Consider the following 27,987-nt stretch of genomic DNA (forward strand, 5'->3'; position numbering starts at 1 on the left):
TTAAAGTCAGCTCTGGGCTCCTGCAAAAATCAAAATTAAATACCTTCTTCAAGAGGGAAGAACCAGGACATAGTCACAGTCTGAACCAACCAAAACCAAACTCCAGCAGTGTTAACAGCTCAGCGTCCGGCTAGCTGGGGTTCACTCACCTTCTTCTGGGCTCTTCCAAGGAGCTTGGGTCACTGCTCCAGCTCTGCCCTTGGCACACACTGCTGTCAGCTTGGTTTTTGTCCTGCAGCTGGGCTGCACTTTGACCGATGGCCTTTCATAGGCTCCTTTCATGGTGCCGAACCCCAGCTCCTTTGCAGGACCCCACTAGTCCTGGGCTTCAACTGCCACTGAAGCTGCACCTTTTTTGTTGTTGTTTTTCGAGTCAGAGTCTCTCTGTGTAGCCTTGGCTGTCCTGGACTCACTTTGTAGACCAGGCTGGCCTCAAACTCACAGCAATCCACCTGCCTCTGCCTCTAGAGTGCTGAGGTTAAAGGTGTGTGCCACCATGCATGACTTGAGGTTGCATCTTCACCAATGGCCTCTTCTGCCTGCTTGAAGTGCTGAGCCTCAGCTGCTGTCTATGACCCTTTCATGCCTTCAAAACCAGCACCCCCTTGGTGATTCTTACACTACCAAGTTCAACTGCCAGCACAAGGTACAACCTTGACCATGTCTGGAACACAGCTTTTGTGTGCTGACTCTCAGGAAACACTTCCCAGAAGACGTCACGTCAGCGGTGCTGGTCTCGTCTCTGTCGCCACTAATTTCTGAGCTCCAGCTGACCAGCCTGAGTTACCCCAGTGATGTGAAGGCTTCGCTTCGGTGGCGCCCGCCTCTTGTTAATCATGCTGGCTCTGGAGCCCCAGCTGACCAGAATGAAAGACTCAGATCTCAATTCAAAACAGCAAATGGCCCTAATAGTCTTTAAGCTTCCCTCTGAAGCTTCACAAGCCAGGCCTCCATCGTCTGCCCTGCTCTCAGCATTTTTATCTTCCAAGCTCCCACAAAAGAGCTCTCAAAACTAGCTGGCTTTTCTTGTCCAAAGTTCCAAAGTCCTTCCACCATCCACCCCAAAACAGTCAGGTCTGTCACATCAATACCCCACTTCCTGGTACCAGCTTGTCTTAGAATTAGTATTGCCATGATAAAATACCATGACCAACAAAACAAAACAAAAACAAAAACAAAACAAAACAAAAACCTCACCATGACCAAAAAGCAGATTAGAGTGGAAAAGGGCTTATTTGGCTTATACTTTGATATTGCTGTTCATCATCAAAGGAAATGGCCCCACCCACAGTGGGCTAGGCCCTCCTCTGTCAATCACTAACTAAGAAAAGGTTCTACAATAGGATCTGATAGGAGCATTTTCTCAACTGAGGTTCCCTTCTTTCATAAGTCTAGTTTGTGTATCAAGTTGACATAGACTAGCAGTGCAGGGTGTGTGTGTGTGTGTGTGTGTGTGTGTGTGTGTGTGTGTGTGTGTGTGTGTGTGTGTGTTGAGAAGACATCCTGTACAGGAAGAGGTGAGTAGTTGCCAGGAGACAGGGGAGTGAGTGATGCTAAGAGATGAAGGTAGAGGACACATAGCTATGCCTTTCCCACCTCTGAGTGTTCCTACACAGAAGGCTTTAATATATCACACACACGCACACATGCGCACACACGCACGCACACACCAGGGTATCAGTCTTCCAGGATTGGGATGCATGTGTGGAAAGGAACAGTACACATAACTGTCACAAAAATCACACATACTCATGTCCAAGGAGTAAAGAAAAGGAGTGTGAAGAAAAAGAGGAAAGGGAGCTGCAGGTGAGCACAGTGCTGTGGCTGGAGCTGTGGGTTGGGGAGGCACAAGTCAGTGGGGCTGAAGTTATCCTTATTATTGGGGTTGGCTCCATAAGGGAATGGGGTTGGGGGCCACAGCTGTTACTAGGAAGGGGTTACACGGAAGCAAGTAAGACTAGTGTGACCCAGAGATGCCGTGTGACCCCACAGTTAGTACCTGTGAAAGTGGCCACCTGTCCATATGTAACGTCCAGCTCGGGGAGGGCTACTGAGAACACAGTTGGCACTCAGCATGAGTTTTCTCGTGGGATTACCCAAGCTGGGGTCCATGGCTACTTAAAGAAATTTCTTACTGTGAGAGTGGAGCCGGAACTGTAGGTGCCCAGAGCAGCTGCAGCACCAGGAGGGACGGGCGCTCCAAGGACGCAAGAGCCAGTGAGAGGGAAAGCTGCCAGTGGGCACGCTGGGCAGGGTGAGACAGTATTGATGAATAATTATAACCCGGAGTAGAAAATACCCATGTGTCTAGGTACAGAAATAAATGATTGAATAATTCAGTGGGGGAAAGATGGTTGTCCCCTGCAAAATTGCTTGGCATTTGGGTGGGTTGTGTGTCTCTGAGAACATGTGGGGCTTAATATGCCAGGAGTGTGGACACCAAGAAGCCCTGCAGAGTCCTCAGCCAAGCTGTCATGGCCACATCCCATGATGCATACAGGCCTACCTGTGGAGTGTGAGGAGAGGACAGTGTGTCCCTTCTGGGCAATGACAAACTTAAACTGGGGAGCATGCTACAAAATCCCCAACCAGAGCACCTCCCAATTGCCAAAGGCTTTTAAATCAAGAAGAGACTAGGAAGCCATCCTGTACCAGAGAAGACGTTTGAAGTTCAGTGTGGTTCTTGGAGCTGGGTCCCGGAGGAGAAATGGGATGCTAATAGAAATGGACGGGATCCAGGCCAATCCAGCGTTGGTAGCAGCATCCTAGCTCTGGTTTCTTAGCTGTAACAAATGTCAGAGAGATTGATGTGGGCTGATGGGCCTCCTCATTCTTCAGGGCTGTGTCCCTGGTCTGCTGGCTTTCTAGACTCCTGACTGATGCACAGGACACAGCGTTGAGTGGAATGAAATGCAGCGATATGTAGCCACATAGTATGTCACTCTTCATTTACAGATTAATATTCTCAGGGCTGCTATCAACAAGCTAGTGTGTGATGGACCAAATGGATTGAAGTGTCTTGGGCCTGAAAGAATTGCACAGTTACAGGACAGTGCACGCCAGAAACTTCTAGGGTAAGTTACAGGTGACATACTGCTAAGATTTAAAGTAGGCAATATATAACCTTTGTATGTGTGTGTGTCTAGTTATTTTGATGTGTGGATGTTCTGAATTATTTGGATATGACAGATAAGTTACTTAAAGTGGGATTCCAAGGCTGGGGCACCTCTGGAGGCATTGGAATGTGGGCATATCGTTCCATATGTCCGTACCATCAGGGGTTTGGGCAAGGCAGAATAGTCTTGATGATCCACGTGAACAACTTGAAGAACCCTGGGAAAGAGAGCATTCTATACAGCAGGGTAAGATATGGGGGCCTCAGAGAGTGGTGCTATCGCCCTGAGCTAGTGACACACTGTACCTTTGGTCTCTTTTTGGCATCTCCATTCCCAACCAGAGTTCAGAGGCCACCGAGTATCCATTGGTGCCCTCAGTGGGCTTCCTCTGCCTCCACCCATCATACCATTTAGTTTTGTATTCTTCCCTCCCCAGTGTGTGTGTGTGTGTGTGTGTGTGTGTGTGTGTGTGTGTGTAGCTTGAATTGAGCTTTGATATGTATAAATTACTTATATATGTGGCCATGGCATCCAGGTCATGAACAGTGATGTCCTGTGGTTTTCGTATAGCACTGCCATCCCTTGTTGGGTAGATTTGTTTTAAACAATTAAATCATTTTTTTAAAGTTGCAGAACCAGTTAGTTTAATAGCATTTACTTTCAAGAATACAGACAATTTAAAGACAAAAAAAAAAAAAAAAAAATATGGACAGTTTATGGACAACTGTATAAAATTATTCATTTTTCTAATATTTTATTATTTAAAAGTTTTTAAAAATTTAAATATAGTTGATCATATTTCCACTCCCCCAAGTCTGTGCAGATCCTATCCCCCGTCTTACTCACCAGCTTTAAGAAAACAAACTCCCACATAATAACAAAAGCCCCTACAATCAGGAAAAAAAAATGTCCTGAAAGAAAAACAAAAACAAGACCCACCAAACTGTAACCAAATGAAAATCCACGAAAACTGTGGAGTCCTTTATATGTGGGTCAACTACTCCTGAACGCAAGGGCTGCCTGGGAGTGATTGATGTACCCAGTGTCGCTCTAGTGGAGAGAATTGACTTTTCTCTCTCCCAGCAGGTATATGTGACAGTTGAGTTGCTAATCTTTACCCTAGTGGTAAGATTTGTTTTCATTTATTCATTCAAAAATATAACAAAACAATGTAAGATTGGAGTTGGACAAGACATAACCAACAGAAGGGAAAAAGAGCCCAAGTGAATGAAAGGCACAAGAATTAAAGGCACACTCATCCTCACACTCAGGAATCGTATAAAAACACTAAACTGGAAGCCATAAATATATAAACAGAGAGCCCGGTGCAGCCCTGTGCGTGCTGCGTCAGTCTGAGTTCACACGCGTTTGCCATGTTGATGCTGAGGGCCTTGATCTCCTGTGGTCCCCACCCCTCTGCCTCTTACTCTCTTTCCTCCTCCTCTTCTGAGGGACGGACTTATGGAGACTTCCCATGTAGGGCTGAGTGTTTTCAGATCTCACTGTGGGGTTTGGCTAGGAGTCTCCATATTTGTTCCCATTTGCTGCAAGAAGAAGCTTCTCTAACGATCGCTGAACAAGGCACTCATCTCAGAATGTCATTAGGGGTCATTTTGGGTTTTTTGTTTGTTTATTTGCTTGGGTTTTTTTGTTTGTTTGTTTGTTTTTTCAAGACAGGGTTTCTCTGTGTAGCCCTTGCTGTCCTGGAACTCTTGTAGACCAGGCTGGCCTTGAACTCACAGAGATCCTCCTGCCTCCACCTCCTGTGTGCTGGGATTAACAGCTTGTGCCACCACATCCAGCTTCATTAGAAGTAATTTTATCGTAGCATTTTTTTCTTTATTTCTTTCTTTTTAGACCAGTAGTATTTGTTTTTTCCCCTTAAAGAATGTGAAATGATCTGGGCACAATTGTGTGCACCTGTAATCCCAGCACTCGGGAGGCAGAGGCAGGGGATCTCTGTGAAGTCAAGGTCAGCCCGGTCTACAATGCAAGTCCAGGACAGCCAGAGCTAAACAGAGAAACCCTGCCTTAAAAAGCCAAAGACCAAGACCCAAAGCCAAGCCAAGCCAAGCCAAACAAACAAACAAACAAAAAAACCAATTCAGCACTGGAATCTCACTTTAAGGGCATTATTTATACTTAACTTTTTTTTTCAATAATAGAGTACTACTCCATTGTCGTCCCTGGGCTACTTTAGTCTCAGGTCCTTGGTCACCCAAACAGTGTTGCATATAGGGTACAACCCGTGGAGTAGGCCTTAAGTCAGATGAGATACTGGTTGGTTACCCCCACACGCTTGTGCCACCATTGCCCTGGAATATCCTGTAGGCAGTCCACCATTGTAGATAAAGGGTTTGTGGTTGGCTTTATATTTCCGACTCTCTTGATCATGTATAGAGCACCTTCCTGTACCAATGATCCTGGAACACAGGGGATGAAGGCTCTGTGTGGGCACCAGCTTGACATCTCCATGCTCAATATAGGTGCCATCTTCAACAATGGGGCCTTGCTGTCAGTTTGTGGAGATAAACAACCTAGGTGGTTTGGGGATTCCCATGAGGCCCCTTTGACCAACAACTCAATTAGATGTAACCCAGTCCTGGTACTGGAAGCTTTGCTAGGTGACAAGAGATGGCCATTTGGGACACAGTCTCCCCATTATTTGGAAATTTCATTTAAATCACTGTATGTGTGTGTGTGTGTGTGTGTGTGTGTGTGTGTGTTAAGGAAGTTTCTACTGTAGTAGGCTTCCATACTATTCCTCTAATGTCTCTTAATGTCAGCTTTCCCCCCATATTCTCTCCCACAGCACTTCCTTTCCTCATCTCCATGGGTTCCTCCCTTTTTAGTCCCCTGCACTTTGATCTGTTTCTATCTATTTTATTCCCCTTTCCTAACAAGGTCTGTCTGTTTCTCCACGTCCCCTATTATAAATCTAACCTCTGTGGTTCTATGGATTATAGCCTGGTTACCATTGACTTAACAGCTAATACCCACATATAAGCAAAAACATACCACAATTGTCTTTCTGGGTCTAGGATACCTCACTCACAATTTTTTCTAGTTCATCCATTTGCCTGCAAATTTGTGATGTCATTTTTTTCAATAACTGAGTAATACTCTATTGTGTAAATGTACCATATTTTCTTCATCCATTCTTCTGGTGAGGGGTGACATGTAGGTTGTTTCCAATTCCTGGCTATTATAAGTAGAATAGCAACTAAAATTGTTGAACAAATGTCTTTGTGGTAGGAAGAATCATCCTTTGGTTTATGCCCAAGAATAGCTGGATCATAAGTTAGATCAATTTCTATCTTCTTGAGGAACCACCACTCTGATTTCCACAGCAGCGGGTGTGTGTTCCTCTTCCCCCACATCCTTGACAGCACGAGCTGTCACTAATGGTTTTATGTTAGCTATTCTGAAGGGTGTAAAGTGAAATCTCAGAGTAGTTGCAAGAACGTTGAACATTTCTTTGTTTCTCAGCCATTTGAGTTTCTTGTATTGAGAATCCTGTTTAGATCTGTACCCCATTTTTAATTGGGTTGTTTTCTTGTTAGCTGTTTAGATCTGTACCCCATTTTTAATTGGGTTGTTTTCTTGTTAGCTGTTTAGATCTGTACCCCATTTTTAATTGGGTTGTTTTCTTGTTAGCTAGTTTCTTGAGGTCTTTATGTATCTTGGATATTAGCTTTTTTTCAGATGTGTAGTTGGTAAACATCTTTCTCTGTTCTATAGGCTGCCTGTGTCTGGATGATGGCATCCTTTTCTGTGCAGAAGCGTCTCAGTTTCATGAGGTCCCATTTATTAATTGTTGGTCTTGGTGCCTGTGCTAATGGTGGCTTTTCCTGTGCCAACGAGGTCAAGGCGACTCCTCAGTTTTTTCCTCTGTCAGGTTTTATGTTAGGCCTTTGGAGTTAGGTTTTGTGCATGGTGATAAGTATATATCTATTTGGATTCTTCTACATGCAACCATCCAGTTTTAACAGTTCCATGTGTTGAAGATTCTGTCTTTTTTTTTCCAGTCTGTATTTTTGGCCTCTTTATCAAAATCATATTTATGTTTGTCTTTGTGCCAATATTATGTGGTTTTCTTTTGTTTGCTGTTTGTTTCTTTAAAAAAAAAAAAAAAAAGACTTATTATGTATACAGTGCTGTCTGCATGTACACCTGCCAGAAGATGCCAGGAGAGGCCAGGAGAGGGCACCAGATCTCATCATAGGTGGTTGTGAGCCACCATGTGGTTGCTGGGAAATGAACTCAGGACCTTTGGTAGAGCAGCCCTAACCTCTGAGCCATCTCTCCAGCGCATTTTGTTTGTTTCTTACCATAGTTTTGTTGTACAACTTGAAACTGGGGATGGTGATATCTCCAGTAGTTCTTTGATTATTCAGGATAGTTTTAGTGGTTCTGTTTTGTTTTTGTTTTTGTTTTCTGTGTATTTCCATATGAAGCTGACATTTTTCTTTTCAAGATCTGTGAAGAATTGTGTTAGGATTTTGAGAGGGATTGCATTGTATCTGTAGTTTACTTTGGGTAGGATGGCCATTTTTAGTTACTTCTCCTGATCTGCGAGCATGGGAAATTTTTCCATCTGCTGATAATCTTTAATTTCTTTCTTCAATGACTTGCTTGGCTAGAATTACCCCAGATATTTTATATTATTTTGGGGCTTGTGAAAGGTGTTGTTTCTCTGATTTCTTTCTCACACTGTTTGCCATTTGTATATAGGAGGGCTACTAATTTTTATGAGTTAATTTTGTATCCAGCTACCTTGCTGAAAGTGTTTATCAGCTATAGGACTTCCCCATTGGAATTTTTAGGTATACTATCATCATCTGCAAATAAAGATACTTTGACTTCTTCCCTTCTAATTTGTCTCCCTGTGATCTACTCCAGCTGTTCTAGCTAAGACTTCAAGTACCAAATTGATTATGTATGGAAAGAGTGGACAGTCTTGCCTTGTTCTTAGGTTTAGTAGAACTGCTTTGAGTTTCTTTCTGTTGAAGTTGATGCTGTCTGTGGGCTTGCTGTGAACTGTCTTTATTGTGTTGAGGTGTGTCCCTTGAGTCACTAATTTCTCCAGGACTTTTATCATGGCTGAGTTGTCTTTAACTTTGTGTATGTGGTGGATTACATTTATCAATTTAACTATGTTGATCTGTCCCTGCCTCTCTGGGATGAAGCTTAACTGACCATGGTGAATGGTCTTTTTGATGTGCTCTTGGATTTAGTTTGCAAGCATTTTATTGAGTTTTTTGTTGTTGTTGTTTGTTTTTTGCATCTTTGTTTATAAGGGAAATTGATCTGTAATTCTCTTTCTTTGTTGGGTCTCTATGTTCAGTATCAGGGTAACTGTGGCCTGTAAAATGAAATGGGCAATGTCCATTTTGTTTCTGTTTTGTGAATAATTTGAGGACTATTGGCATTAACTCTTTGAAAGTCTTGTAGAATTCTGTTCTAAAACCATCTGGCCCTGGGGTTGTTTTGTTGTTGGTGGTGGTGTTGGTGGTATTGGTGGTGGTGGTTGGAGACTTTCAGTGACTGCTTCTATTTCATCAGGGGCTATAGGTCTGTCCTTCAGACCAGCTCTGGGAAGAGAGAAGAGAAAGTATTGCTGGTTCCATGGTAGGGAGAATTGAGCAGATAGGGAACAGCTGGTTATGGATGAACAACTAACTAGAGGAACTAGTTGTTGAGGAGAGATTTAGGAACGGAGGAGAAAAGAAATATTAAGACCCAGGCATAAAATGCAGTGAAAATTGAAAGGTCTTCTAGTCCAGGAGAACGCTATCTTTCTTCTGCTTTCCCCATCCTTGGGCCAACCCCAGTACTAGTGAAATTCAGTTTTTCTATTACAGATCATTACATCATGGTCTTCTCATCTTTACAATCAGTAGAGCCCTTAAAAATCAACAGAGCAATAAACCAATCTAACAAAAAAATACAAACAGTTCTGTATAACGTACAATAAAGCAATACAGCAAAAATCAATTTCCAAGCAATGGTCAACATGACCTGATTATTATTTCTTAAACAGTTCCCAGGGCTAAAGCCATTGTGTTTACATGATTGTCATAGCAACATAGCTTGAAACTAAATGTCCTTAACACAGAAAAAGTCCTCGCTGTCCTGGACTTGCTTTGTAGACCAGGCTGGCCTTGAACTCACAGAGATCTCCCTGCCTCTGCCTCCCAAGTGCTGGGATTAAAGGTGTACACCATTGTGCCCAGCCTTCTTTAATTTCTTAATTTCTGTTTTGACCCATTTTTCATTCAGTAGAGAGTTGTTTAGTTTCTGAGGACTCATAAGCTTTCTGTTGTTGCTGATGTGTAGCTTTAATCTGTTGTGGTCAGATAGGGCACAGGTGTTATTCCAATTCTCTTTTATCTGTTGAGACTTGCTTTGTATCCAAGTATGTGGTTAATTTTGGAGAAAGTTTCATGAGGTGCTAAGAAAGTATATTCTTTTGTGTTTGGGTGAAAAGTTAGCACCAGCATTTCTCTGTTTAGTTTTGCCTGGATGACCATTTTATTGGCAAGAGTTAGAGTACTAAAGTCTCCCACTGTTAGTGTGTGAGGGTCAATATGTGGCTTAAGCTATGGACGTGTCTCTTTTATAGACCTGGCGCCCTTGTGTTTGAGACATAGATGATGGGAATTGATTCCCTGGCTTGAGTGGCCCGTGTCTCTTGAGGACCACCAGCCCAGGGACAGCATAGCCCACAAGGGGCTGAGCCCTCCTCCCATCAGTCACCAATCGAGAAAATAAATGCCTTACATCCAAATCTAATAGATACATTTTATTAATTGGTGTTCCTTCCTCTCAGACAATTGTAGCTTGTGTTATGTTGACATAAGGCTAGGCAGCACACACATGCGTTAAGACCACCAGCACAGTCCTACTGTGCATTTTAAAACCACCAGTGCAGCCCTACTGTGTATTTTAAAACCACTAGCGCAGTCCTACTGTATGCACTTTAAAACCACCAGCGCAGTCCTACTGTGTGCACTTTAAAACCACCGGCGCGGTCCTACTGTGTGCACTTTAAAACCACCGGCGCTGTCCTACTGTGCACTTCTGTTACTCCCCGTGTTCATTCATTGACCTTGCTAGAGAAGGCAGCAGCGCTGACCAAAGTCTTCTAACCAACTGGCCTGTCTAAGAATGGTTGAGGGCCGGGCGGTGGTGGCGCACGCCTTTAATTCCAGCACTCGGGAGGCAGAGGCAGGTGGATCACTGTGAGTTCGAGGCCAGCCTGGTCTACAAAGTGAGTTCAGGACAGCCAGGGATACACAGAGAAACGTGTCTCAAAAAACAAAACAAAACAAAACAAATACTATATATGTATATAGTTTAGGATCAGGCATGCTTAAACCCTGAAGGAGCAGCTACTCACAGCCTGGGCTGCATCTGGCACTGGCAAATCCTATACTACAAGGAGAACAGGTTCCTCTGTGCCAGCACCACAGGGGCATTTGCAGGCTAAGTCACATTAGCTGCTAGAGGGACCCACTGACCATGGGACTGTGCCCTGCAGCTGGCTTTCCTCTTCCTAGCCACAGAAGGAGATCTTTGGTTCCAGTCAGTTCTTTTTTTTTTTTTTTTTTTAATTGAAAAATATTCATATTACTATCTCATCCTATCTCATCCCGTGCATCCTCCCATTGCTCCATCCCTCCCGCTTTCACCCCAACCCCCTTCCCTATGACTGACTGATGGGGACTTCCTCCCCTTGAATATGATGCTAGGGTATCAAGTCTCTTCTTGGTAGTCTGCTATCCTTCCTCTGAGTGCCATCGGGCCTCCCCATCCAGGGGACATTGCCATCCAGTCAATTCTTACATTGTTCTTAGTTGCTCTAAGATGCAGTAACTTAGATACAGGCGCGCAGGCATAGGCTCCTGAGGTAGGCCACGGATGCTGCTTGCTTGAGCAACACTTTAAACTGAATTGTGGTGGCATGTGTACAACTCTGTAAAGCATGGATTTTGTGGTGTGTAAACCACACCTCAGTGCATCCCATAGAACCCTTAGCTCCTCCTTCCTGGCGCTGTAGCTCTTGTTCCAGCACAGCCAGGCGGCCGCAGCCTGCTCTGCGTCTCTGAGGCAGTCTCGCCAGTCTTCCAGTTTGCCTTCTCACTCAGTATTTCTGAGCTTCTTGCACTTTGTTCCTCCGGTGTCCTCCGTCTATGTGTGTTACTGTGTGCATTGCTTCCCGCTGGCCACAGTATTTCCAGTGTTTGGTTGGTGTGAGCAGTTACTAAGAGCCCTGTTCTGTCTTCCTGTGACTTGGTGCTACACCTGCTCAGTGGACAGCCAGGGACAGATTTCGTAGGTCTTACTGGTAGGTTTATGTTAATTAAAAACTTTTTTGTGTGTGTGTGCGTTGAAAAATGTTTATTGTTATTGTGTGTATATGGTGTGTGTGTATGTGTGTCACTGCACATATATGGACGTCATAGGTCACCTTTGTGGCTTTCTCTCCTTGCACTTTTTTTTGGGGGGGTTCAGTTTTTTAAAATAATTTATTCATATTACATCTCAATGGTTGTCCCATCCCTTGTATCCTCCCATTCCTCCCTCCCTCCCATTTTCCCCTTACTCCCCTCCCCTATGACTGTGACTGAGGGGCACTTCCTCCCCCTTTATATGCTCATAGGGTATCAAAAAATGGAATGCTTCACAAATTTGCATGTCATCCTTGTGCAGGGGCCATGCTAATCTTCTCTGTATCGTTCCAATTTTAGTGTATGTGCTGCCGAAGTGAACACAATTAAAAACTTTTTAAGTTTCTTTTAAATGAGCATGGGTGTTTTGTCTGCATGTATGTCTGTACCACATGCCTGTGGTGTCCGTGAAGGCACTGGATCCCCTCAAGCTAACGTGTTTGTGGGCTGCCATGTAGGTGCTGAAAACTGAACCTGGGTCCTCTGGGAAAGCAGCTAGAGCTCTTAACCATGGAGCCATCTCTCCATCCTCTGTGTCAGCTTTAACAAACCAATGGTACAATTGTATACCTGGCTATAGGAATGGACTGCCACACCATGTGCCAAACTGGGGCCAGTAAGACAGCTCAGCAGGTTCAAGTGCTCACCATGAACTCTGAAACTTGCTCTCTGGCCTCTGCATGAATGCCATGGTGTGAGTGTGCCTGCACACAAAATAATACATTAATTTTTTTCTTTTTTCTTTCTCCCCCCCCCAAAGACAGGGTTTCTCTGTGTAGCCTTGGCTGTCCTGGAACTCACTCGGTAGACCAGGCTGGCCTCCAACTCAGAGATCCGCCTGCCTCTGCCTCCTGAGTGCTGGGATTAAAGGTGTGTGCCACCACTGCCCGGCCAATAAGTTACCATTTTGAAATGGCTAAACTGTATTTTTAAAAAGTATGTTTGTGTTCCCACATGTGATGCTTCAGTTTCTCTGCATCCCCATAGCAGCAGCAGCAGGCTAGAGCTGTTATACCTGCGTTGTTTGGTGCTGCTTGGTGACCATCACTGGCTAGTGTTGTAGGCCATAATCTGTCATGTCAGCCAGTCATCTGTCTTGGTGAACGTCTGCCCACATAGACATTTGCTTTCTCACTTTGGATTGCAGAAATCCTCTATTGAGAAGTATTTTCTCTGGCCCTATGTTGGTGTTTTCTATAGTTAATGTTTGAGTCGGAGTTGCAGTCTATCTGCTGGCTTGGTGCAAACCCCTAATGTTCTGCCTCAGCCTCCGGCATGCTGGGATTAGTGACCTTTTACCTTTGTGCTTTCTTATAAAATTGTCTCACTGTCTTGCTTGCTGTGGCTACCTAGTAAGTCTGGAGCCAGGCAGCACCGCCTTCACACTGTGTTCTCTTTGCCTGGGTTTACTGCCTGGATCCTGTTTCTGTGTCCAGGTCGTCATCACTGGTTGGTCAGTCTGCAAGGAAGCCTCCCTTGGATGGGACAGTGTTTTGTTGAATTTGGAGAAATTTGCCATCTTAATAGTAAAGTGGGACTGTTGGAAGTCTCTCGTTTCTTGTACGTGTGTTTATGTGTGTGCTTTGGCATCAGAGTGCAGCCTCAGCTGTTGGTACTCACCTTCCATCTTGTTTGAGACAGAACCTCTTGTCTACTTCCATATGGCAGGCGTGCTTGCTCAGTGTGTGTGTGTGCTGGGTTACAGATGTGAGCCTGTCACGTCCAGTCTGCATGCTTCACAGTGTGTGTACTGGATTACAGATGTGAGCCTGTCATGTCCAGTTTGCATACTTGCTCAGCAAGTGCTTTAGCCATGAAGGTGTTTGCCCAGTCCTCTTTCCTTTCCTTTAACATTGCATTAGCTGTGAGTGCACAGATCCTAGGCTTCTGCTTTAATTCTGATTTGTTCATTTCTAGAAAATGATTACATATGGATTTCTTACCCTGTGACTTTCCTAACACTTTGGTGTAATTTGGTACAAATATATAGTATGTTGTTTTCTCTCCCTCTCTGAGTACCCACACTGCAGCCATTCTTCCCCTCCCCACAGCCTGTACGTACCCCTCTTGTTTTGTGACCCACTGATTTTCATCAGGCCTTCTGTGTGAGAACGTGGGCTCACCACTGAGCACCCAACTAAAGACAGTGCCGACCTGAGGGGTAGGCCATGCCTTCCAGGAGCATGAGTGACTGTTGACAGGCCCAGTGCAGACAACTGTCACTGCTGTGAGATCAGGACAAGAGCTGTGTCATGCCCTGAAGACAGCATCCCACGGCTCTTTTCCCTTCTGTTTCCTCTTCCAAACTGTGCTCTGAGCCTAAGGTGGTATACAGACGGCCTGTTTAGGGTGATCACTCAGCTCCAGCCTGTTTCTGCTCATGAAGACATTATGTGACACATCTATTTTGTCTGTTCCATTGAATGTAGTCTACAAACAGTGGCCCATTCATACAGCTAATGCATGCTCTCTGAAGCGTGCATCAGTTTTCTTCAGTCTTTTTCTTTACTGCCCCTTAGACTGTGTCTTTCACATCATATTTAATCTTTTAAAAATAACATCTGGGAAATTTTCATTTTATTTATTTTACTTTTTATAGAATAGAATTTCTTTCTTTCATTTTGATTTGTTTGTTTGTTTGAGACAGGGTTTCTCTGTGTAGCCCTGGCTGTCCTGGACTTGCTTTGTAGACCAGGTTGGCTTCAAACTCACAGCGATCCACCTGCCTCTGCCTCCCGAGTGCTGCGATTAAAGGTGTGTGCCACAACTGTCCAGCTTTAGAATTTCTATTTTTATATAGTTTTCCATTTTAAGGTTAATTAATTAATTTACCTTTTCTTTGAGCTGATTTTTAAATTTTCTTTCTTTTCTTCTTGTTCTTTTGTCATTGCCATCAGGTTTGAAGTCTTTCTATGTGGATTGCTGTAATTCTGTTACTGTATCTGTCCTAACTGCTTTGAAGTCTTGTGTACTGGCCCCTCCTCTGTGTCTGTGCACTGACCATCTGTCATTGCTCCTTTTTCCTGAATAGAGTCACATGTTATTGTCTCCTGATTGGCACATCTCCTAAATTTTTTACTAGAAAACATTTTAGGTAATGTATATAATAATCTCCCTAAAGTCCGTTATATTCTATTTCTTTGCTTTTAAATCAACTGTAAATTAAAATATCATAACTATATAAATTTTGATACTTTGAAAGCCCATTATAGTTCTAATTCTAGGATACTTGTATACTTTAAATACCCACACATATATTTATTTTAAAAACCCACTGTTTTTGAATGCTAATGAATAATTAAAATAATTTGCTGCATGTGGTGGTGCATGCCTGTAATCCCAGTTTAGGAGACTGTGGCAGGGGATTAGAAGTTTGAGGCCAGCCTGGACTGTGTAGTAAATCTGAGGACAACTTGAGCTACAAAGCAAAACCTTGTTTAGAAAAAACAATGGAAAGCCGGGGCCACACGCCTGTAATCCCAGCACTTGGGAGGCAGAGGCAAGCTAATCCCTGTGAGTTCGAGGCCAGCCTGCTCTACAGAGCGAGTCCAGGACACCCAAGGCTACACAGAGAAACCCTGTCTTGAAAAACAAACAACAACAACAACAACCAACAAAAGCAATGGAAAGGAAGCCAACAGCAAAACATTTTATTTTCTTTTTTAAATGTTCAGCTTGTTCTGTCGATTGAAGCCTCGAGAGAAGATTACTCCTAAATGGCATGAAAAGCCCTACGAGTGGAACCAGGTGTGTGGAATCGGTGCCTGTGGGAGCAGCCTGCTGCTAGAAGGAGGGGAAGACGGGTAGATAGACATGGGATAGGACCCAGGACAGCAGGTGGTCTTGGAGCCCACAGCCATTTCTGAGTGGCGCCCTCTGTTTGTAGCCTTGGGAGGAAGCAAGAGTGAGCCGCTGCTCAGGCCACAGCGCTAACACCCCTGCCCTGCGCCTTAGTTCTGGGTGTGTTGTGTCTGCCAGGCCACGCTAGAGGGCACGGGAGACTGGCTCAGGGCCTCTGACCCTCCTGACTCCATCTCACTGTAGACCAGCACTGCAGCATAGGACTTTGGGGGGGCTCAGCTCAGCGGTGCGGCATGCCCCTTCCCCACCTCAACATTTCTTCTCTATAAGATGTGGAAAACGGAGTGAGTCTGAGTTGTTTGAGGGGAGGGAGTAGAGGGGTGGGTCTCAGCTTCAGCTGTAGAGCCAGGAGATGCATGTAAGGCTTCAGGTGGGGCAGGGCTTTACTTTACCTTCGTCCACACTGAGCCGCTTGGGATGTTCTGTTTCCACCCATTTGGATTCATGGTGCCTCCCCTTGTGCCCGTGAGTGTCTCCTCTCTGTGGATCCTTCGGGGATGTCACTGGACCAGCTGTCGGCACAGACTTCCGCATACAGCCCCAGCTTGTCAAGCAGGGTCCATGAAGTTGGCACAGTAATGGGATGTATCTGAAAATTAGTGTGCTTTAGAAAACTGGTGTTTTAAATAAGTGCAGTCAAGTCACTGCTCCCACGTATGCACAGTGTGTGGAAGAGTTCTCAGTAAGGTTTCCCTGTTATTAAACTTCAGTTTTAAAATGTTTGATCAGGGGCTAAAGAGATGGCTCAGAGGTTAAGAGCACTGGCTGTTCTTCCGAAGGTCCTGAGTTCAATTCCCAACAACCACATGGTGGCTCACAACCGTCTCTCATGAGATCTGGTGCCCTCTCCTGGCTTACATGCAGGCAGGATACTGTATAAGTAATAAGTAAATAAATCTTTTTAAAAAAATGTTTCATCAGGGCCAGCAAAATGGTTTAGCCTGATGACCCCTTGGAGCCACATGGTGGAAAGAGAGAGCCGCTGTTACAAGGTGTCCTCTGACCACACACATGTGCTATGGCACATGTACACATGTACACATGTGCACACACACAAATCAATGGAATTTAAAACCCTCACAGCGTTTATTAAAATGGATAATGAGATATATGGGGTAAATTACAAAAGTGGAGAAGCACCTGCAAATAGTTTTGTAGTAGAACACTCTGCTGTCCTATGTATGCGTATCTGTGTGTACATACTTTTCTGAACATGATGTGTAGTCAGCTGTCATACAGCACTGACCTGCTTCTCGTCTCTGCACAACCAGGTGGATCCGAGGCTGATCATGGAGCAGGCCGACAGGGAAGGCAGCCGAGGGAAGAACACTTTCCTGTACCAGCTTCACAAGCCTGTTGTGCTCAGCCCCTGACTGCTGTGGGCAGTGGCGGAGGCCTGCTGGAGGCTTCTCTGCAGCTGCGTCCTATTCCTGCTACACCCCAAGGGCTTGTCTGTCTTTCTGCCTTTTCTCAGAGTGGAGAGTAGTGGTGTTTCTGTTTGGGTGGGAAAGATTAGAAAGTCTAGTCTCTTATAGAAATGGAGGTCATCATATTAAACACTTTGGAAAAAGTTGTTCTGAAAAAAGGTTTTGTTTTGGAAAAGGCTGTACTCTGCTTTAAATGTATGAGAGTAAATGTAAGTAGCCAATCCCAGGAGACAAGGTTCCAGGGTCCTGGGGTGCAGGAGAGAGCCAGACTGCTGGCTTACCACAGGGCACTCATGGACACCCCCCTCCCATATGTTTGCATGTGTGTGTGTGTTTTAAAACCATGTGGTGGCATTTTCTGATTTTTTTTTCCTCCTTGAAAAGATGTGGTTTTGCTGGGTCTGGTGGCACACACCTTTAATCCCAGCACTTGGGGAGGCAGAGGCAGGAGGATCGCTGTGACTTCGAGGCCAGTCTGGTCTACAAAGTGAGTCCAGGACAGCCAAGGCTATACAGGGAGACCCTGTCTCAGAAAAAGAAAAGAAAAGAAAAACCTAAAAAATAAAAAAAAAGAAGAAAAAAGAAAAAGAAAAGATGTGGGTTTGGTATAACTTCAGCTTTGTGTACTTAGGACATGTGGTTAAATTAAGCCTCTTGGTCTGTGTTTTGGAAATTAGAGATGTGACTTAGCAACGGACATATCTGGTGAAACAATAAAAGCATTAGGAGGCAGTGTTTCTGTTTCTGATGGTTTTTGTTAAAGGAGATTATTATTGTCTTAGTCACTGTTACCTTGAAGAGACAGCATAACTACAGTAACTCTTATAAAGAAAGCAGTTAATTGGGGACTGCCTTACGTTTCAGAGGCTTAGCCCGTTATGATCATGGAGGGAAGTATGGCGACAGGCATGGCAGGCATGATGCTGGAGCTCAGAGCTACACCCCGATTTGAAGGTAGAGCGAATAAAACTGGGTCTGGCATGGGATTTTAAAACCTCAAGGCTCACTCCCAGTGACTTCTAATCCTTTTGGCCTTCTCAAATACGGCCACTCCCTGCGGAGTACGGGCCGACGGGGCCATCCTTACTCAAACCACCACAATTCTGTATTTCATTTGACAAAGATTGTAGTTTATAAAGCTGGTAAAGAGATCACAGACATATTTAAAAAGTCAGCTTTTGGAAGACACAAGTGTACATTAGAAGCATCTATCACCATTTTCTCTATGAGACAGAAGAAAACAAGTTGAGAGAACCAGCTGTGGTAGTTCATGCCTGCAATTACAGCACATATGTACGCTGAGGCAGAGAGTTGGGGAAAGAGTTCAAGATCTTGCCTAAGAACAAAAAAGCAAAAGCAATGCGTTAAACTGCCAAGAACTGATCATGGAGGCTTTGTTTCAGAGTCTCTCTCCTGGAGACCGTGTCTTACGGCAGATGCTGGCTAGTTCAGATACTTGCTGTAGGAGTGGCTTTCAAGGAGAGAGACTGAAATAAAGCCTTGAGAACTTGATGCAGAAGGGCATGAAACTGCTTCCCTGTTAGGACCAGCCACTTGGGAAGCTCAGCACAGATGGTTGCAACTGTATAGTGTTATACAGCATGCCAGAGACTGGTCTGAGTGGCAGTGACTAGTATCACCTACCTTAGGTGTGCAGTGCTAATACCTGATAAATCTGTCAGGAGAATGCCCTGACTTACACTGATGAGCAGGACACTGGTGAGTCAGGGTTGTCTGTGGTGCAAGGCACTCTCATTGGACCCTACCAAGCATCACAAAGCAAAGAGAAAAAAGTAAACTGTAACCTATATTCTCCCTAACTTAGCTCAAATGATCCCACAGAGAAGATCTGGAGACACATCAGCCGCCTCAGAAAAGGAAACTTTAAAAGTAAGATCTTTTTGGTAATGCCTGATTTGTTTGTGTATATATACAATTTAGCCTTTTCTTTTTATATTTTTTACATTATTTTGTGTATGTAATGTACTGGTGCCACCATGCACATGTGGAGGTCTTTTCCTTCCACCCTGTGGGGTCTGGGCTAGAACTCAGGATGTCAGGAAGCACCTTTATGCATGCCTACTGTCCAGTCAGCTCTCTGTCCTGTCAATACTTTTTTGGAAGTTGCTTGTTTGCACTTCCTTCATATTAGATAGTTTTTCCTTCTGGGTTCTCTAATGGGGTTGAAGACTAGATAGCCACAGTATTAATATAAGTTTAGTTTAAAAAAAAAAAACTTTAAACATTAGGATAAGAATCAGTAGCATAGATAGATAGTGGAAACGTTTCTTAAAAATTGTTAACTACAAATGGACTGACTGGCCCTTGTAAATGTGACTCACTGGATAATTCTTATAGTTATTTTGTTGTATATAGCTTATTTAATAGGGGGAAATGAAGGAGAGATAAACATGTTTCCTGTTTAGATCACAAGTGAGGGATGAGAAAAAGACTTGTGAGAGAGCAGGTGATGTTTATCCCCTTAGAAGTCAAACCACCATGTGAGGGAGATTGGTTATTAACCAGCTGAAAAACATCCTTGAACAGATTCTGAGAGGGGATATGAATGTGAGCCAAAAAGAGGAGGCGGGGCCTCTGGAGACTTGGATAGTTTTGGCTGTTCATCGTTCCACTTTGCGATGCTCCTAGAGAGAAGGGGAGGCTTCAGGGCTCCAGCTGAGGCTTGGGTTCGGTTGCTCCAGGTTCCGGCAGAAGAAATCTGGCTAATTATGCCAGGAAAATCGTTCCTCAGAACTGATATTCTTATGGTTTAATTACTGTATTATTTTTTATGTTTTTAAAAAGATGAATTTATTATATATATATATAAAAGAACACTTTCTTCATGCACACCAGAAGAGGGCATCAGATCTCATTATAGATGGCTATGAGCCGCCATGTGGTTGCTGGGAATTGAACTCAGGACCTCTGGAAGATCAACCAGTGCTCTTAACTGCTGAGCCATGTCTCCAGCCCCAATTACTGTGTTCTTTAATCTCCTTTTCCTATTGTTTGGGTTAGTTGGGTTATAAGTGAGGTACCCTCAGTTAATAAAATATAATTGCTAAGAAAATTGAGCCTACACTGCCTTTTTCTTTTTTTTCTAAGATTTATTTATGTATACAGTGTCCTCCCTGCATATATAGTTGCACAACAGAAGGGGGAGCCAGATCTCATTATAGATGGTTGTGAGTCATCATGTGGTTGCTGGGAATTGAACTCAGGACCTCTAGAAGAACAAACAATGCTCTTAACCTCTGAGCCATCTCTCCAGCCCCTTTTTCTTTTTTTTTTTTTTAATTATAATTTATTCATATTATATCCCAATTGCTACCTCCTCACTTGTATCTTCCCATTTCCACTCTTTCTCCCTCTTCCGCCCTCTTCCCTTCCCCTAGACCTCTGACAAAAGGGGACCCCCTCCCCTACCATATGACCACAGCCTATCAGGTCTCATCTGGATAGCCTGCTTTTCCCTTCCTCTGTGTGCCATTTGGCCTCCCCACCAAAGGGAAGTGTTCAAATTGGGGGCACTGGAGTTCATGCCAGAGGCAGTCCCCAGTCTCCCCACAACCATGGAGAATGAGCTGCCCATTGGCTAGATCTGAATAGGAGATCTAGGTTTACTGTATGCATTGTCCTTGGTTTGTACAGCAGTTTGAGCAGGCCCCCCTGGGTTCAGATCCGCCAGCCTTGAGGGTTCTTGTGGGGCTCCTGAACACCCTGGATCCTTCCATCCCCCCATTCTTCCATACCACTCTCATCTGGAGTCCAGCAGTGAGTCCCACCATCTGTCCCAATTCCCCACTGAGTGAAGGCTCTCAGAGGACATCCATGTTGAGCTAATATCCACTTATGAGTGAGTATATACCATATGTGTCTTTCTGGATCTGGGTTACCTCACTCAGGATGATCATTTCTAGTTCCATCTATTTGCTTGCAATTTTTAAGATTTCTCTGTTTTTGATAGCTTAGTAGTATTCCATTGTGTAAATGTACCAGAGTTTGTTTATCCATTCTTTGGTTGAGGGACGTCTAGGTTGTTTCCAGATTCTGCCTATTATGAATAAGGCTGCTATGAACATCGTTGAGCAGATGTCCTTTGTGGTGGAGCATCTTTTGGGTATATGCCCAGGGGTGGTATTGCTGGGTCTTGAGGGAGCACTATTCCCAAATTTCTGAGAAAGTGCCAGATTGATTTCCAAAGAGGTTGTACAATTTTGTACTCCCACCAGCAATAGAGGAGTGTTCCCATTTTTCCATATTCTCGCCAACATATGCTGTCACTTGAGGTTTTTATTTTAGCCATTCTGACCGGTGTAAGAAGGAATCTCAGAGTCATATGATTTTCATTTCTCTGATGACTAAGGATGTTGAGCATTTCTTCTTTTAAATATTTATTTATTTATTACTTATACATATTCTGTTCGCATGTGTACCTGCCAGTCAGAAGAGGGCGCCAGATCTCATCATAGATGGCTGTGAGCCACCATGTGGTTGCTGGGAATTGAACTCAGGACCTTTGGAGGAACAGACAGTGCTCTTAACCTCTGAGCCATCTCCCCAGCCCCGAGCATTTCTTTTAAGTGTTTCTCAGCTTTTCAATATGCCTCTGTTGAGAATTCTCTGTTAAGCTCTGAACCTCATTTCTTAATTGGGTTATTTGGTTTGGTGGTATTTAATTTCTTGAGTTGAATTGTTTATATATCTTAGATATTAGCCCTCTGTCAGATATAGGGTTGGTGAAGATATTCTCCCAGTGTGTAGGCTGTTGTTTTGTTCAGTTGACAGTGTCCTTTGCCTAACAGAAACTTTTCAGTTTCATGAGGTCCCACTTATTAGTTGTTGATCTTAGACCCTGAGCTATTGATACTCTGTTCAGGAAGTTGTCTCCTGTGCCAATGAGTTCATGGTTCTTCCTCCCTTATTCTTCTAACAGATTTAGTGTGTATGTTTTTATGTTAAGGCCTTTAATCTACCTGGAGATTTAGTTTTCGGCAGGGTGATAAATATAGATCTGCTTGCATTTTTCTACACATAGACATCCAGTTAGACCAGCACTGTTTGTGGAAGATGCTATCTTTTCCCTTGTGTGGATTTGGCTTCTTTGTCAAAAATCAAGTGTCCATAGGTGTGTGGATTTATTTCTGGGTCTCAAATTCTATTGACCAACCAGCCTATTTCTATGCCAGTACCATGCCATCTTAATTACTGTTGCTCTATAGTACAGCTTGAGATCAGGGATGGAGATTCCTCCGGAAGATATTTTATTGTACAGGATTGCCATAGCTATTCTGAGTTTTTTGTTTTTCCATATGAAGTCGAGAATTGGTCTTTCAAGTTCTTTAAAAGTTTTGTTTAGTTATTTTGATAGAGATTGCATTGACCCTGTAAATTGCTTTTGGTAGGATGGCCATTTTTACTAAGTTGATTCTCCCAATCTTTCCATATTCTGATATCTTCTTCAATTTCACATATTTGAGGCTTTTTTCAGAAAGTCTTTCACTTGCTTGGTTAGTGTTACACCAAGATATTTTATATTTTTTGTGGCTATTATGAAGGATGTAGTTTCCCTAATTTCTTTCTCATCCAATTTGTCATTTGTGTACAGAAAGTTTGTATACTGACTTTTTTGAGTTGATTTTGTGTCCAGCCACTTTGCTGAAGGTGTTTATCAGCTGTAGGATTTCTCTGGTGGAATTTTGGATGTCATTTATGTACATACTCATGCCATCTGCGAATAGGGATAATTTGACTTCCTCCTTTCCCATGTGGATCCCTTTGATCCCCTTTTGTTGTTTCTGTTATTGCACTGGCTAGAACTTCAAGTACTATATTGAAGAGCTGTGGAGAGAGTGGACAGCCTTGTCTAGTCCCTGATTTTAGTGGAATTTCTTTGAGTTTTTCTCCATTTAATTTTATGTTGGCTATTGAATTGCCGTATATAGCCTTTATTTTGTTTAGGTATGTGCTTTACATCCCTGATCTCTCCAAGACTTTAAATATGAATGTGTGTTTGGTTTTATCAGATGCTTTTTTGGCATCTAAGGAGATGATTGTGTGGGTTGTTTCTTTTAGTTTGTTTATATGGTGGATTACATTGGTGGATTTCTGGATATTGAGCCATCCCTGCATGCCTGGGATGAAGCCGCCTTGTTCATGGTAGATGATATCTTTGATGTGTTCTTGGATTTGGTTTGTGAGTATTTTATTGAGTATTTTTGCATCAATGTTCATAGAGAAATTGGTCTAAAGTTCTTTTTCTTTGTTGGATCTTTGTGTGTTTTAGGTATCAAGGTGGCTGTGGCTTCATAGAATGAGTTTTGTAATGTTCCTTCCATTTCTATTTTGTGGAGTAGTTTGAAGAGTGTCAGTATTACCTCTCTTTTGAAGGTCTGGTCGAATTCTGTGCTGAAACCATCTGACCCTGGGCTTTTTGTGGTTGGAGAATTTTGATAAGAACTAGGACTATTTCTATTTCTATAGGAGAGATATTTAATTTATTTTTCTGACCTTGATTCAACTTTGGAAGGTGGAATCTATCAAAAAGTTGTCCATATTTTTTTAGATTTTCAAATTTTGTGGTGTATAGGCTTTTGAAGTAAGACCTAGTGATTCTTGGATTTCATCAATGTCTGTTGTCTGCCTTTTCATTTCTGATTTTGTTGATTTGGATAGTATCTCTATGCCTTTTAGCTAGTTTGGTTAAGGGTTTGCCTATCTTGTTGATTTTCTCAAAGAACCAGCTCTTAGTTTTCTTGATTCTTTGAATTGTTCTCTTTGTTTCTAACTTATTGATTTCAGCCCTGAGTTAGATTACTTCCAGCCATCTACTCCTCTTGGGTGTTTCTTCTTCTTTCTTTTTGTTCCAAGGGCTTCCAGATGTGTCATTAAGTTCCTATATGAGATGTTTCCAATCTCTTTACAAAGGCACTTAGTGCTATGATCTTTCCTCTTAGCACTGCTTTCAGTGTGTCCCAAAAATTTGGATATGTTGTACCTTTGTTTTCATTGTGGTGGCAGGAGAATTTTCTTTTCTGGTCTCCTCTATTTGGTGTTCTGTAGGCCTCTTGTATGTTTATGTGTATACATATGCATCTCTTTAAATTGGAAGTTTTTTCTTCTCTGATTTTGTTGAAAATACTTTCTCTGCCTTGGAGCCAGGCGTCTTCTCTTTCCTTGATTCCTATTGTCTTTAGGTTTCTTCTTTTCATGGTGTCCTTCATTTATTGGATGTTTTGTGTCAGGAATTTTTTAGATTTAATGTTTTCTTTGATGGTTGCACCAAATTTTTCCATTCTGTCTTCTATACCTGAGATTGTTTCTTCTCTTTCTTGTATTCTGTTGGCAATGCTTACATCTGCAGTTGCTGTTTTCTTCTCTAAGTTCTCTCTTTCCAGGCTTTCCTCAGTTTGTGTTTTTCTCATTCTTTCCATTTTCATCTTCAGATTTTGAACCACTTTATAGACTTTCTTCACCTGATTGTTTGCATTTTCCTGAATTTCTTCCAGTGCATTCTTCATTTCCTCTCTATAGGCCTCGGTCATGGCCTCTCTAAGGCCGTCAGTCTGTTTGGCTGTGTCTTCCTGTATTTGTTTACAGATTTTATTCATTTCCTCCATTATCATCCTCATTATGAAGGATCTGAGGTCATTTTCTTGTGCTCCACTTGTGTTTGAGTTTCCAGGGCTGATTGCTTTGGGATATCTGGGTTTTGGAGATGCCATATTATTTTGACTTTTATTATTTGTGGTTTTTACGCTGGCCTTTAGTCATCTTGCTGTTTGGGGCATTGGGTGGTAGTTTCTGGTGTCCTTCACTGGCCATTGAGAACAGTTTGTAGGTGAGTGGCTACAGGTTGAGACCCCTCACCTGCAGAGATCAGGGCATCCTTTCATTGATCATGTGGGTGACCTGGGTTCAGATCAGGGAACTTTCTGTGGATTAGTCGGGTGGCCTGAGGTCTGATCCACTTTGCTGTACATTGTGAGGTCTCCTCTGGGCTCTAAGACCCAGACAGATGGCCCAAAGTTCCATTTGAAGCACGAGGCTTGAGTGCTGCTCAACAAACAGGTAGCTTGACTGAGACAGAGTGCTGGTACAGAGTGCTAGCTAGCCTATGGCTAGGTTTTGGCAACCATGCCTGCATCTGTCTAGGCCCTGGAGCCTTCTGTGGATTGGCTGGGTGATCTGAGGTCAGATCCACACCCTGTTTGTCTCACCTGGGCTAGCAGACCCAGAAGCTGATGCTCTGCAGCCCACAGTTCAGTGTGAAACACAAGAGTCTGAGATGTAGAGCACAGATGCAGCTTGCAGACAGGTATGCATCCAGAATGTGGGGATTGGGCACCTCTCCACAGGGACTCAGGGACTCCTCTGTGGACCAGCTGGGTGGCCCAAGGCCAGATCCCCCTGTGATCCACACAGTATGGGCCCTTCTCACCCAGGGCACTCCAGCTCTGGTGTTCTGTAGCTCCTAGCCCAGGCCCTTGGCTCAGTTCTGCCGATCAGACACAATGTGTGATCAGTGCCGCCATCTTGGATCCCTTCTTTTTCTTTTGTCCTAATAGTTCTCCATTTTTCTTTTTTCTTCTTTTATGATTGGATATTACAATCGTCATCCCCACTCCCCTTTTACAATTTTCTGCTTATATTAACATTTCAGTTCATCTAGTTATTTTGTTCCCTTTTCTTTTGTTATATGGTGTTGATTGTATTTGGTGATTATTGTGTTTATATGTCTGCATTTTTCAGTATCATGCTTGTTGCTATGGCATTTCCCCAGAGCCATGCTGGGAGCAAGCCCTTGGCCTCAGGTGTTTGGGACAGATGCACCTGCAGATAGGTTGAGAGAAATTGCAGAGCCACAACCTGATCTCATGAAACATTGGCAGGTACTTCAACCTGAAGAACGGTGGAGACAAGAGCACCCGTCTCACAAGGTGTGGCCCCCAGCCCTGAAGCCTGCTCTGGTCACTCACCCTCACAGCCAGAGTGGAGATGAACACTACTCGTGGTCTCTGCATCTAAACAGGCTGACTCCATGCCCTTTCAGACCACACACTGCTGACAAGACTAGAAGAGTAGCCATAGATGGCATACCCCCAATACTCTAACACGTAGGACCCACCTTCCTGAGTTCTCAGAGGTTCTCCACTTCGGGGAGACCTAAGGAGAAAGTAAAGCATGTAGGCTCTGACTTGCTGTACATTGTGTCACAACGTAACCACAGTCACAGAAGCAATAGAGGAGCTGCACTCAGACAAGCACACCTCAAGAGAAGACAGCTCCCGAGAAGGCCCCTCTGTGACAGCGAGCGAGGCTTCCATCCTGGACATGCACAGATCGCAACAGAGAAACAGGTGTGGTTGGAAAGGCAACATGACTCCTTTGAAAATGTATAGTTGTCTAATATACAATTGCAGAGATAGCAAAGTGAAATGGTAGACAAGAATTCAGAAGGAAGTTTATTAACATTTATTTCAAAGATAATAATAACAATGAATTACGAAGTGCAAGCTATGAAAGTCTGGAAAAAGAGTCAGGCAAATGCTTGGACATAAAAGCTTAGTCAGTGAGAAGATCATGGAGAGCCTTACCAGACGGCCAGGGTGGGCAGAATGGACGCCAGGCCCTGAGGACAATGCTGGTGACACATCATACGCAGGTTACGGTAAGAAGGAGCAGCATTCATGACACTGACAACAGAAGGGGCGAGGAGCTGCAGGCCCAAAGCACAGAAAACCTATTTGGTAAAAATCATAGAAGATTTCTTAAATATTGGGGCAAAGAGCTTAATACATCATAGTTAAACTTTCAAAATTATAAAGTATTTTAAAATACAGAGAAATACCAAGTTGTATATAAAGACAAACCCAGTGCCATAACATCAGGTCTCAGCAGAAGCTGCAAAGGCCAGGTAAGCATGGAATGATACATTTTTATTAATTTATTCAGTTACTTTACATCCCAATCATAGGCCCCTCCCCTGTTCCTCAGAAAAGGAAAGCCCTGCCCTCCCACCCCATCTCATGAAGTCATCAAGTCTGAGCATGTCCTCTTCCCCTGTGGTCTGACAGAGGCAGCCCCTCCAGGAGGGAGTGATCAAAAAGTAGGCAGCCGAGTCCACGTCCCCTTCTAAGGGGCCCACATGAAGCCTGAGCTGCCCATCTGCTACAACCGGGGGGGGGGGGCGGTGGCTAGGTCCAGTCTATGCATGGGACAATACAGTTTAAGTCCCCAAATTACTGCCAACTAGGCTACTGTACCATCAAGGCTACCCTTCACAATCAAAGGATAAATAAAGACTCCCACAGTAAATATAAACAAGTGGAATCCATGATCGCTAAGCCAGCATCACAGAAGACGTTAAAGGCATTCTACACCTAGATGAGAGCAAGATAAATATGATCCTGAGAGCAAAGGGCAGGTCACTTAGAAGAATAGGCAAGCATATGTGGGTTGGGAAACCATTAACTAACTCCCCATCAAATCTCTGAGGAGACTACAGGACAAAGGAACAGATGACCGAAAGCAAAATGACATGAAATGCATCATAACCCCAAATGTAAGTTGTCTTAAGTCTCCACAGAACCAGTAATGTGCTGTTTGCAAGGAGCCTCAGTGTCAAGTGGATGGGATGACTCCAGGGTGGGGCGAGGTGTGGAAGAGTGCATGGTTGTAAGCCTAATGACCTGGGCTGGTTCCTGGAACCCATGGTACCTAGGGAGAAAATGGCTCCTTAAACTTGTCTTCTGGTCTTCACGTGTGCTACAATATATATGGAATTTCACACTCATGTCATACACACAAAAATTGGGGGGGAGGCTTGGTTTTTTTCAAGACAGGGTTTCTCCATGTAGCCTTGGCCATCCTAGACTTGCTTTGTAGACCAGGTTAGCCTCAAACTCACAGAGATCTGCCTGTCTCTGCCTTCCTGAGTGCTGAGATTACAGGCATGCACCACTGTGCCCAGCCAAAATTAATTATTAAAAATAAATCCCATTGTCAAAAACAGACAGACTGAAAGTGAAAGGATAAAAAGTGGTACTCCAGGCAAAGGAACTCTGAAAGCAAGCACTCATGTCTCATAGACATAAAGGAAATTAGAAGAGAAAAAAAAAAATTATG

The 27,987-nt window shown here is 43.6% G+C and overlaps 1 protein-coding gene and 1 non-coding gene across 2 annotated transcripts in view; one reads left to right on the top strand and one right to left on the bottom strand.

Annotated features, from left to right (window-relative positions):
• Window positions 1-17,320, top strand: part of Tdrd9 (tudor domain containing 9) — an 88,973-nt gene extending 71,653 nt beyond the window's left edge. Inside the window, exons 33-35 of the mRNA XM_051152482.1 lie at window positions 2,956-3,074; window positions 15,244-15,316; window positions 16,702-17,320. Coding sequence (XP_051008439.1) covers window positions 2,956-3,074; window positions 15,244-15,316; window positions 16,702-16,803 — 294 coding nt within the window. The 3' untranslated portion in view covers window positions 16,804-17,320. The remainder of the gene's footprint in view (window positions 1-2,955; window positions 3,075-15,243; window positions 15,317-16,701) is intronic.
• LOC127197753 (U6 spliceosomal RNA) lies at window positions 11,787-11,893 on the bottom strand. The gene has a single exon (XR_007831730.1). It is a non-coding gene; the product is annotated as a U6 spliceosomal RNA (small nuclear RNA).
• Window positions 17,321-27,987: the final 10,667 nt, after the last annotated feature.

Source organism: Acomys russatus, chromosome 1 (genome assembly GCF_903995435.1).
Source record: "Acomys russatus chromosome 1, mAcoRus1.1, whole genome shotgun sequence".
Lineage (NCBI taxonomy): Eukaryota > Metazoa > Chordata > Mammalia > Rodentia > Muridae > Acomys > Acomys russatus.